Here is a 12,860-nt window from a genome sequence, read left to right as displayed (position 1 = left end):
TTAAAAATATATTATTTTATGTCCGAAATATAACATACAGCTGATGGACTAACGTGTTTTTTTTAAAACAATCACTTTACCAAAATCCCACCGCTGAGTTTTTTCACCAGTGCAACTTTTTTTTCAAAATAGATAATCTGGGCCACTTTTAGTTAGCATATTTAAAGGTGAATGCAGATGTTAAATATAAAACACACGGGCACTTTCCAACTATGAAGATATATACCTGTATGAACAAAAGTATTTTATTACAAATGAATGATTCCCCACCCAACAAATGTTAAATACAAAAGGATGACAGCTGCTATAGTAATGTTGTTTACAAACACAATTATGATCTGTGCTTTGTGTATGAATTGAGGGCACGAGGGGGTCTGCACTGCTAGCTATCAATAAAGTAGATAATTCCATAACCTAATAAACTTCTGTTTCTCTGTGCCAAAAATTAATCATAATAATTCGAAATGCCATAATCCCCAAGCTTAGCTCTGAAGTGGGATATATATGAAAAGAGGCTCTAAAGTGAAATTTCCTACACAACATTTGTTGCTGTGCTGCTTGGGTGAATGACCAACGTAAGAATTAAATCTGCAGATTCCGAGTAGCTTACAAGCTTCACCCATTTCTCTAAATTGTTAAAAATGGATTACAGATTTGGGAAGGATGGCTACAAGTAACCCTCGTATAACACAGTAGTTAGGTACCTATAAAATCTAGTATATTGAGAAACTGTGTTATGCGGGACTAAGAACCAGTACAAAAAAAGGAGGTTACGTCCCAAAAGCTAACAAAAAACACACCATTTTTTTTTATAACTACTGTAAACGTAATTTTTATTAAAAAATAGTAATAACTGAATAAACGTCTTACAAACTGATACATATATATCATATACATTCATCTATATGTACATTCATTTAATTTTCTTACGCTTCATCGCTGCTAAGTACAACCAAACGAGAATGTTTTCTCTGTTGCAGAATATCTTCGCCTTCTGAACTTTCTTCTGCAGCATCTAGATTTCGTGTATCTTCTGCTCTCTAAAATATCAGTAATCTGGTTTGTTTGCTTTTGCTTGATAGATCTTCGCAAATTTCACGGTATGGAGCTAAGCATTTTTGAAGCTCCCTTTTGAACTTTGTGCTCTTTTCAGTCGAAGGATCTGCATCTAAAAAATAAGATTCTAACTGCTCGGCTAAGCTGATGCCTTCCCATATTCTTTTTAGTGTAAAATTTGGAACTTCAGAATTTTTATCTACACTATACAAAGGGTACTAGGAAAGTTTTGCAATACAGCTTTGTTTATTTAATTTTTTCAAAGTAATTTCCTCTACATTCAATACACCTCTCCATCCTCCGAAACCAATCTTTAAACCAGTTCTGCCAAGTTTCACTAGGGAGTAAAGCACACTCGTTGTCCCAAGCCCGTAGAAGGTCCTCATCACTGGAAAACCGCCTCCCTTTTAGCTTCATTTTCACATGCGGGAACAGTGCAAAGTCGCAGGGAGCAAGGTCTGGTCGGTAGGGAGGGTGCTCGAGAAGTTTCAGTCCTGTCGTGGTCAAATATTCGGTGCAGGCTTTGGCGCGGTGAGCTGCAGCATTATCGTGATGGAGGTACCAGGTGTCCATTCTTGACTTTGGCCGCAGGTTCTTCATAGATCCAATGACTTTAGGCAGGCATTGTTCAGCATACCACTTAGCTGTGACTGTCTTCTGCGTGTCCAAAACGACACGTTCCACAATTCCACTCGATTTGAAAAATACAGCTATCATTTTCTTCTTTACAGATCGGGATTTTCTGACATTTACGGGTGTGTCGTCATCATCAAAGACCCAAACTTTGTTTTGAGCCTTGGTCGGCAGATCGTAATAGTACAGCCAAGTCTCGTCACCTGTCACGATGTTGTTCACATACCGAGATTGTCCCTTATCAAACTTTTTTAACATCTCCCGGCACCAAGTCACACGTCGTGTCATCTGCTCTTCAGTCAGTTGATGCGGCACCCAGAGAGAACAAAGTTTCTTCACGTGCAAATGATCTTGCAGAATCGAATGAATTGCTGGTGCATTTAGGCCCAAAGTATCCTCTATCTGTTGGTAGGTCACTCGCCTGTTTTCGTCAAGCATTTTCCTCACAGCAGTAACGTTTTCCTCCGTAACTGACGTTCGTGGCCTTCCCGGCCTCTCAGTATCCTCCAGAGTGAAATTTCCCCTTTGGAATTCTCTATACCACCTGAATATCGTTGTACGATGTGGACAATCATCATCTAGTGCAAGAGTCATTTCTTCTAAGCACTGGTCTATGGTTAAACCACGCACGAAATTATACCGCAAAACTGTCCTTATCTCATTTCGTGACCACGATGCCATCGCAAGCACTTTACACTCTCACTACTAATGAATAACTGAGCCCATCGACTTGGCGCGGCGGCTACTATGCACGTATGAACATGTCTCAACATGCAGCTTCCTGTGATTCATTGTTGCGTCATATTGCAAAACTTTCCTAGTACCCTTTGTATATAATCCTCTGAATTGATTTGGTTTACCTCCAATGCCATTTCCACCAAATCCACTTTGCCAGCCTCTTTTTGAACGTCTTCAGTAGTCATATCATCAAAACCTTCCCGCCTACCGACTTAGCAAGTTGTACTATCACACCGATTCCGTTTTCTGCCAGTTCGACTATATTTCCTGAATGAACTGACAATGGCAATACATTTTTCCAACACTCAGTTAACGTTGACGGTTGGTTTTACTTTGAGCGATAAAGCATGATTCTGATACAGTCCACAAGTGAAATGTTTCCATGCCTCCATCACTTCAATATACTGGGAATCAATTTTTTTCCAAAATCCATTGTAACAATTTTTTGATGTAATGAGTTTTAAAGGTAAATTAAAGATGATGTATTAGGTGGCAGGAACATTACTTGAATGTCTAGATGACTTAAATCTTTTGGATGGCCTGGTGTATTATCCAATAGTAATAAAATTTCAAAATCTAGATTTTTTACACAAGTTCAACAGCACAGAACCTAACACAAGGATTTCCCAACAAAATAAAATACTGAGATTTCCCAATATTATTTATTTATTTATTTTTTTTTTTTGCAACGACTAGTGATTCAAAAGCGGGGATTCACAAAAGAGAATGGAAACGCTTAAAAATTACATCCAACATAATAGCAGGGTTTTCCTCACATAAAAGCTCAAAAATAAAGTGTTATGAGAGGTTTGCCTCAATTTATCAATCGTGTTAGAGCGTAACTGTGTTGTAGAAGTACTGTGTTATACGGGGGTTGCCTGTATATTGTGAATTAAAGCTGGGTTTATCACCCACCTTTAATTCACAATATATAGGCAATGTTTGAAGAGTGGAAGACCTTTATATTTGCAGTATTAGGGGTGGCCCCCTAATACTGCAAATTTGTTCCAGTATTTTTTTTCAAACACTGATGCAGTAGGCTTCGTCTGTATACAGAATAGAGCAAGGAGAGGGAGCTATTGTCATGAATACCACAAGTGGTATTTATAAGAAAAATGTATGGGCACACTACCACCAATAAATACAATGTCCGAAGAAAAAGCTCGCTATTATTATAAAAGCCCATAATTTTTTATCTGATAAAAAAAAAAAAAAATGTAATTATTGCTGGATGTTAAAGAAGAATCTACTAAGTATTCCAACCTTTTATGCATGGTTGGAAAAGTTAAAAAAAAAAAAAAAAAACACAGGAAACTTACTGCATGATAAAAGTGGCAGACAGCCTTGAATACCTGTTGGAGTTCAGTAGAACAGTTGTAATGCATTCCATCAAATACTAAGAAAATCAATTTGATGTGCTTTACAAAAACTTTAAATTCTGAAACCAACGGTACACGATGTTGTTTGCGAAAGGTTCAATTATTTTGCCTATACAGTTCAAGTGGTGCAGCAGTTTCCTAAGTGCACTTTTCCAATAAAGCAACTTTTCTTGTTTCAGGACATGTAAATCAGCACAACACTTACATATGAGGGTCTAAGAATCCACATGCAGTGCATAAAAAAATGTAATACACTAAATGCCCACATGTGGTGCAGGCTCCGTCATGGTCAGATGTCTTTTTTTTGTTCTTTCTCTGAAATGGAACAATCTACCCTGACCATTTAGAGAAGTCCGTGCTTCCACAACAGGAAGAATATCAGCCAAATGTTTTTTTCCAACAGGATGGAGTTCCACCTCATTGGCATTCTGCTGTCAGCAACACTCTTGATGCTGTTTTTCCAAATAACTAGATTGGTCATGGTGAGCTGACTTAATGGCCACCTCAGTCACCTGACATAATTCAACTTCATTTCTTTCCCTTGTTGTTAAGGATAAGGCATTCACAACAACAGTTCCTAATTTAAATATAAGAGTATCTGAAGCAATCTCTTGGATTTCACCTGAAACTAAGCAATGTATGGAGGGAGCTCGAGTACAGAGTTGACATCCTCAAGAGCTACAAGAGGGGCACATGTTCAGTTTATTGAACATGTACATAACTTTTTGGGCTATTATTTGTAATTGTAAAAACAGTTAATGTAAATATGCATCTGTTAAAAAGTTATAGAATAATTTTTTTCTAAAGGTCCCCTCCCCACAGACACTCTGTAGTTTATAGAGTATTATAAAGGGTTTTTTTTTTATTTGAAGACAAATTTGCATGACAATCTATCAGCAACATCTGGTTGTGAAAATCTTCAAGCATAATTATGTGCAAAATTATAAAGCAACAGAGTTCTAATTAGAAACTTTGAGTATTGTTACCTTTAATATAATAACAATAATAAATCCTTGTTCAGCTTATTCTATACATTTACTAACTCAGAAGATTAAAGGAGAATTCTAACTGAAGCATGCACAGCACCAGCACCATATAAATCATGTGTTTCACTTAAAGAAAGCCTGAAGGAAAGAAAGCATCTTTCTGTTTGTGTAAGAAGCAATGGTTGATTGGCTATCTGAAGTTACACTGGGCAGAAAATAGTTCCCAGATACAAACAGACTAGGGCAAATAGATTTCTAATTTCATATGGTAGCAGGATAATTCAGCTTGCTGTGATTGTTAACTATATCTAAACATTATACAAGAACATGAAAAGATAATTGACGGGAAGGTTAAAATAAAAGCCAATGAATATTTACTCAACATGAAGGGATTATGAATTAAAGTGAACAGGGATTCTTGTAAAGTGAAATGAGATTGTTATAAAATTAGAATGCACTTTACATGAATATCGCATTTTCATTTGCTTGTTTCTTGAAGTCAATCCATAAAGTGGCATTTTGTTACATAATATTCTAAATAACACAACATCAAAGTATTCCTTGAGCAACACATAATGCATAGGTAATAGTCATTAATAATAGTAATAGCCATATAGTGCAGGGAAGTCAGAGGATCTTGCTGAACTGGCAAAAAAAAAAAAAAAAGAAAGAAAAAAAAAAAAAAAGCCCAACCAAGTAGATAAGAAAACATAAATTATATGATACCTTCCTCACTTAGGTAAGTATCCAGTTGACCTTCAAATTTATTCAAACTGTCAGCCTCAACTACCTGCGAGGGCAAATTGTTCCAGCTATCAACGACTTGCTGGCTAAAAGAAAACGTCCTACAATGTAATCTAAACCTCGAGCCCTGTAATTTGAATTTATGACCCCTAGTTCTGGAATTCGTTAGAACAGTGAGACTTCCACCTTCATTCATTTTACTAATCCCTCTCAGGGCCTTATAAACTTCAATACGGTCGCCTCTGAGGTACCTTGTTGCCAAGCTCTGTAACCCACATAATCTGAGTCTTTCCTCATATGGCTGTCCTACTGATCTCACAATTCAAGTTGCCTGTCTTTGGACCCTTTCAAGAATCTTAATTAAGTATATTACCTTAGGTAAACAGTGTTGTTTGAAGATAATAAAGCACTCAAACCTACACTGGTATAATTAAGTTTATTTCCAGATTGGAAATATGTACATAATGTCAAATGTTTTGTGGTATTTTCTTATCACTTCTTCAGTGACAGCTCTCTTTGCAATATCACCATCATGAAATAAACATAATTATACCAATGTAGGTTTGAGTGCTTTATTATCTTCAAATGATATAACATAAATTAGGACTTTCAATGGAAATACATGAGGGATTCTCAATTCAAGTTATTAGCCTTTGACTGGAGCTGTCTGACAAGTATTACCTTATTGAACAATGCAGTACAGATTTACAATGCATTGGTCTATTACTGGTTTCACTCGCACTCCTTCCAAATTCTATAACCAGAAGTGGAAGGCTTTAAACTGGTAACTGAGAATCCCTTCTCTATTACATTAAGTACAAAATAATAAAATGATATATTTACATTTTTCATTTCGAAAAAAAAAAAAAAAAAAAAAAGAAAAGAAAGAAAGAGAAAAGCAGGGACAGAGAGAAAACACTTTGAGATAAAGGGCTACACCTACAATCAATTATTTTTACTTCTCTCTCCTGTGCATTTACAGGAGAGAGAAGTAAAAAGAGCAAGTAGAACTGCATTGCAGTCTTACCTTTTATGCTGCTCTAATTGACAGTGCAATATGAAATTAAGGGAAACTGAATTTACTATGCTTTTTGTACTGTTATTTAACATGTAATAGTAATTTTTATTTTCATGGCATTATTCAATGTTAAGTTTCCATTTGTCTTTAGCAATTTAAATTGACAATATCTAATATTTTCTTTACTATATAATTTTAAAAAGATATGTTAAAAAAAAAAGAAAAAAAAAAAAAAAAGACTCTCACTAACATTTTTGCCCACTGCACTGTTAAAAGAATTATCCTTCGCCCAAAGACAGGGGACATGCTATGTTATAGTACTTTTTTAAAATAAAAATGAATAGTTAAATACTGATTGTAGGATTAAAAAAAGCTTACATGAAAGCAGACTTCTCTCTGAACTTATCTCAGAAGTTCCTAAAGGAAAAAAAGTTACAAATTAAAGTATTTAATTATTTTTTTTAGCTTTCACCTGCTTAAATGATTAAACCTGAAAAAGAAAAAAAAAGTTAAATCTACATACCAGCTAAGGCATTATAGGGCTCATTCTCATGGACGTCTAAGGCAGCAGCTCTGATACGGCCATCTTTAAGGGCAGCAGCAAGAGCATTCTCATCCACTAAACCACCACGGGCAGTATTTACCAGGAAGGCGCCTGAGAAAAAAACAGTTTAATGCTGTATATTTATATTTGAATGATAAGCTTAGCCACACTAATATCTAAATTTTCTAATATTCTTGATAATCAAATTAATACCATTACAATTAAAAAAAAATGAATACTCTGAGAAAACAATTCTGGAGGGTGAAGATTATTAACAAGAACTTAGAGCCTTAATAGTCTCTCATCAAAGAGTAGATGAGATCTAGTAGTAGAATATCTGATAATTCCCGGACCACTGTCCTTTGTGACAATATACTGTATTGGGTTAACCCTCCCCCCAGATCATTTAGAGAGATAAGGGTTCAAATCCCACAGACTGGAGGAATTCCTAGAGGCTTCTTCAATTAAGGCTGTAGTTAGTCCACCACAGGAAGAGCAGATTCTTCTACAAATTATTCAGGTCTTTCACCCTTCCTAACATGCAAACTGGCCTGTGAATAAATGTACAGCATAAAATTTAACAAAGACCATATGGAGCACATTAGGACCAAAGTAGTTGTGGGTCAAAAATCCCAAAAACAAACAACCAATTCCAGTTCAAAAGGAGAGACAAAGAATCAGTATGTCCTGAAAGGGTCTATCATAAGTGTTTTATATTTTAAAATGAAATGACAAAAAAAAAAACATTTCGATGATGCCAACTGTTTTAGAGAAGTGCAATACCTAGGCAACATGACATTGAAAAGAACAGTCACATTTGATAGCACTTTGGATAGTAGATAAGCTTATATTTAAGTTTAATAGTTGCTTATTTTCACATAGTTATAACCTGTTGCTAATTTTAAACTTTATTTTAAGATAAAAAGTTATATTTAATTATACTCACATCTGAGAATTTTTTTAGCTTAAATAACATTTTAAACTGTTTCAAGTAACAACAATCTTAGCGAGGGTCATAATCTACAATAGTAAAGCTAGTTTCACAGTCTGTAGTATATGACATCTGATAGGCACCTAGTCATATTTTAATAATTAATAGAAGTAATATTTTGAGTGATGACCTGTTTCTGTGTACTAGATGCAGAGAAAGTGACCATCTGAAATTAAAACTTGGTACATTAAACTGCTGAAAATTATTTCAAAATAATCATTATTTGCACAAATAAATTCTGCTGCACTTTTCTATTGCATATAAGTAGCAACATACGCTTTATTTTACTTAATATATATACTATAAAATCAATAATAAATAAACAGAATAACAAAATACAAGTACTATAAAAGTAAAAATATTTTGTTCAAAGGGTGTTTTCAATACTCTAAACAAATATGGCAAATTTTTGATGTGAAAACATCTTTGGCAGCACCTACTAAATTTTTTGGACTGAAGTCAAACTAAGTGGTAATGAAAATGCGAGACAGAAATGACGCTACATCCTAAATGACTCTAATTCTGTCACTTATTGATTCAGTAGAGTAAGTAGCAGGCATGAGCATCAAACATTACATCACTCATACTAAAATATTTTGGACTGAAGTAAAACCAATTGGTAACAAAAATGCAAGAAATAAATGGCACAAATGATGTCACTTCCTAAATGATGCTAGCTCAATCATTAATGTTGATTTGGTAGAGTAAATAGCAGGCATGAGTATAAAATGTTTCTTCATAACTTTGGTTCTAGCTGTTTGATTTTAAAAATTTAAAGGGCTTTGATTTTTGCCAAATATGTTTTCACATAAAATAAAACACCTTTTGTGCATACAGGGTATACGTGTGGTTTTTTTAATATGGCAAATGAACTTCGCTGCAACTGAAAAGCGCATAATTATTCAAAATTATTTCATTGTTTTTTCTTCAAGTATATGGACTAAACAGTACCATTTATAATTTTTTAATAAAAGTTTTTCTTTCATTGTAAACTAGTAAATTTTAAAAATAGGTGGACTGAGAATAATTTCTTGTACTGAATTTATCATCAAAATATTTCATTCAAATGAGAATAAGAAACTTAATAATAAGAGGCATCAATAAGGAACTAGAAATATCCTCACCACAGTGAAATTTTCATTGAAATGATGTATGCCATAAAAGGATGTTACTGTACATATGGGTACTAATGATACTAAATGAACATGTATTGATGACTTTGTTAAAAAATATAGGGACACTGAAAAAAAAATGTCTTAAGTTGGGACAGAAACTAATTGTGTTAGCAATTCCTGCCCAGACATGACAAGAGGGATTATATGATGCAAAGTTTAATAATTCTTAATTTGAGTGACTCTGGAGGGAGGAAAGGGTGGCATTCAAACAGAGTTGGCAGAAAGTTTGTTGTGAAAGTTACTGCTTTAAGGGTACAGGGAAACTGTTAGTTGGGGGTGGGGGACTAGTGCTATATGCAGCCAGTTAATGGAAAAGCCTCATGTGTCTCAAGAGGTTTCCAGTGTGAACCATGGTCCCAAGGTTCAGTCATCAGCTAATGACTAACAAACTATTTATATAGCAATGTCGGGAGTACTAGCAATAAAATTTTGAGCTACTGGTTAGGTATACTGATGCTGACCTAACAAAGTTAAATGAGACTCTTCATCACCTATGTACAAAGGTGGTTCAAAGTGCAGAGTTAAAACAAAAAAATATATATATACATAAATAGCAGAATGACAAAACACTTTTGTGGCAGATGGTAGGAAAACTTCTCTCAGTCTCTGACAAATAATACCTGTGCTCTCTGTATGTGCACATTAGAAATAGTACAAGATGGCATCAGACAGTCACTTCAAGCACAGAACAGACTATCTTCAAATTTTTGTTAAAAGAGAAAGTAAAAATCAGCCAAAATGTGTGCTTTTTGGCACATTTTACTTTCTTTTTTTACTATTCAGCACTTTATCATTTCAGTGATTAATATCACTGAAATGATAAAAGCAGAGCCAAACAGTATGCAAAACCCAAATTATGATTATAGAAAAAAATGACATTGTTTAATGGATAAATCACATAACCACAACAATAGTTAAATAAATATTTGTATCAAAAACAAAACCAAGACACTGAAATGCATGGTGCTGGTTTAGGAACTTGAAATCCAATTCAAGTACCTAAACCAGCCTTCCTTAAATAGTATACTAATATGCATTTTAGTATACTAATATACAATTATGATTAATGCCAATCCATAAGTTTTAAAGAAAGAAATTTTTGTATCATTTTGTACAGAAATTCAATCAAAGACCTGAGAATGAACAGTATTCATTTCCAAAAATTACTGTGATGTGGGAACCAATAATTGTCAAAGCATGTATCCCATGGAAAATAAGGAAAACGTCTACTTCAAACCACTAACAAAGCTTCTTTAAACTTGGTAGCATATTGCTACATGCACAACAATATGTAGCAAGGTCCTTCCCCTAACTTCATAGATGTGTGGAAGTTTGCCTTTAGTCAGCAGCAGGTGGTTGATAGCTTAAATAGATTCAAGGCAGAACTTGACAAACATTTGGAGTGAGGGGATGGGTGAAATAAGGGATTTTTTTTTTTTTTTTTTTTTTTTTTGGCTGATGCTATATAAGCTTGCTTTCTTGCATCATGTGCCCTTGTAAATGTAATGTAATGTGTGTTTCTACTCATTAGAGGCAGTATGTCTGATGCAAGTGCAGTTATAGTTATTGCATGTTTTTTGCGTGTTACAATAAAGGAACACTGAAATATTGAACATCAATACATGATCAAGTTTGCGTAAAACTGAAAGAAAGTGCATCTGTTATGTATGAAAAACCAAGAATGGCATACAGAGAGGATGCCATGTCACAATCTCAAGTGTTCCTTTGGCACAAGATGTTTTCAGAGGGATGTGAAACAGCAGAAGATAAAACACGTGCCAGACGGCAAGCAACCACTCGAACTAATGACAATGCCCAAAGAAGTGAGAGCATTAATTCGTTGAGATCAAAGGTTAATAACAAAATTTTAAGCGAAGATTTGGCCATGCAAAAAGTGTGAGCGAAAATGGTTCTGTGGGTTTTGAGTGATGGACAAAAACAAAACTGCATGAGCGTGTGTCTTGATTTGCTAGAAAGGTTCGAAATCGATCCAGACATGTTGAAACGAGTTGAATAAAATCTAGCTTTCACTACTGATGAGAAAAGTTAGATTTTCCAGTACAATCCAGAAAACAAGCAGAAAAATGAGGAGTGGCACATGGAAACATCTCCACATCCGAAGAAATCTTGACTGACCAAATCAAAAGTGAAAACAATGATTTTCACTCACAAAGGGTTTCTGCCACAGGGACAAACAATGAATCAAAATTACTACAGAAAAATTTGAGGGGACACAGAAAAGAATCCTTCATGTACAACCAGAGATCAGTCGAAACTGGATCCTCCACTATGGCAATGCACCATCCCATTCTGCCTTCTCCACTGCAGAATTTCTGGTACAAAAGAGCATTCCAGTCCTCTCGCAATTGCTGTATCCACTGGACTTCGCTCTACGTAATTCCTTTTTGTTCTCAAAACTGAAACTAAAAGGAAATCATTATGAGCTGATAGCGACAATTCAAAAGGCTGTAACCGACATTAAAAAGGAGCTGGAAGGTGAAGACTACGAGCCTTGCTTTAGCTACACAATGTCTCTAATGGCATTTCCAACTGGAAATGCCAATGGAGACATGTAGTTGCAGAGGGAAGTTATTTTGAGGGTGACCATTGTTATTCTGCATAAAATTCAAAATAAAATTTTTCATTGATTTAATCTCATAACTTTTCTGACAAGCCTTTTATATATATATATATATTATTAAAGATGTTAGTTATAGTGGCAGAGTCTAATGGTGTAATTATACTAACTTCTTTAATATTACTAACATCTTTAATAATATACAGACAGATGTAATGTTTAATCATATAAGATTGCATTAATCGGATCTGTGTTGCTTTATTAATTTATTAAATTAAATTTGGTATATTTATTGTATTTAGTTTATTGATTATATTCATTTATGCATTTTACATACTTTGGATATATATATATATATATATATCCAAAGTATGTAAAATGTTGAAGATAATTCAAGCAGACAATACCAAGCTGGATTTAAAGAAATGCAAGGGATATAAATATATTAAAAAAAAAAAAATTAAAAAAAAATATATACAGGGTGTTTCAGTTAAACGTTTCAGAACTTCTAAGAGGGGTCGGGTACATCCTGACAACTCGAAATCATATAGCAATGTGGGGTCGGAAATGCTTTCCTGAAGCGGTGTTGTGCACAGAAGCACCATAAAGAAAAGAGACCGTAAGTGAGAAATCGTTTTAATAATACATGAAAGAAGCAAAAGGTACATGGATTAAAGTAAGTGTTCGAAGTTTCTTCCACGGGCTACAATGCATGCCTCACATCTCCGACGCATGGACATCCGAACATTCTGGAATACTCCAGGCGAATTTCGAATTTCTTCAGCAGCTACTGCGATTCTTGCAACCAGCTCCTCAGCATTGTCAACAGGGGTGTCATAAACTAGCGATTTCATATGACCCCAGAAATAAAAATCAAGACATGATAGGTCGGATGACCGAGCAGGCCAACGCACGGGACCACCACGTCCGATCCACTGTTGACCAAATGTGACATCCAGATAGTTACGAACATCTCCGCTATAATGGGCAGGGGCTCCATCGTGTTGGAACCACATTG

The 12,860-nt window shown here is 34.9% G+C and overlaps 1 protein-coding gene across 1 annotated transcript in view; it reads right to left on the bottom strand.

The window, feature by feature from the left end:
* The window catches only part of CtBP (C-terminal binding protein), a 281,826-nt gene that overhangs the window by 26,534 nt on the left and 242,432 nt on the right, over positions 1-12,860 (bottom strand). Inside the window, exons 8-9 of the mRNA XM_090371158.1 lie at positions 7,078-7,209; positions 6,933-6,971 (exon numbers count right to left, since the gene is read on the bottom strand). Of these exons, the coding sequence (XP_090227284.1) occupies positions 6,933-6,971; positions 7,078-7,209 (171 nt within the window). The remainder of the gene's footprint in view (positions 1-6,932; positions 6,972-7,077; positions 7,210-12,860) is intronic.

This window comes from Mastigoproctus giganteus, chromosome 4 (assembly GCF_048544385.1).
Source record: "Mastigoproctus giganteus isolate SK-2022 chromosome 4, ASM4854438v1, whole genome shotgun sequence".
Lineage (NCBI taxonomy): Eukaryota > Metazoa > Arthropoda > Arachnida > Uropygi > Thelyphonidae > Mastigoproctus > Mastigoproctus giganteus.
This window is presented reverse-complemented; position numbering and strand designations above follow the sequence as displayed.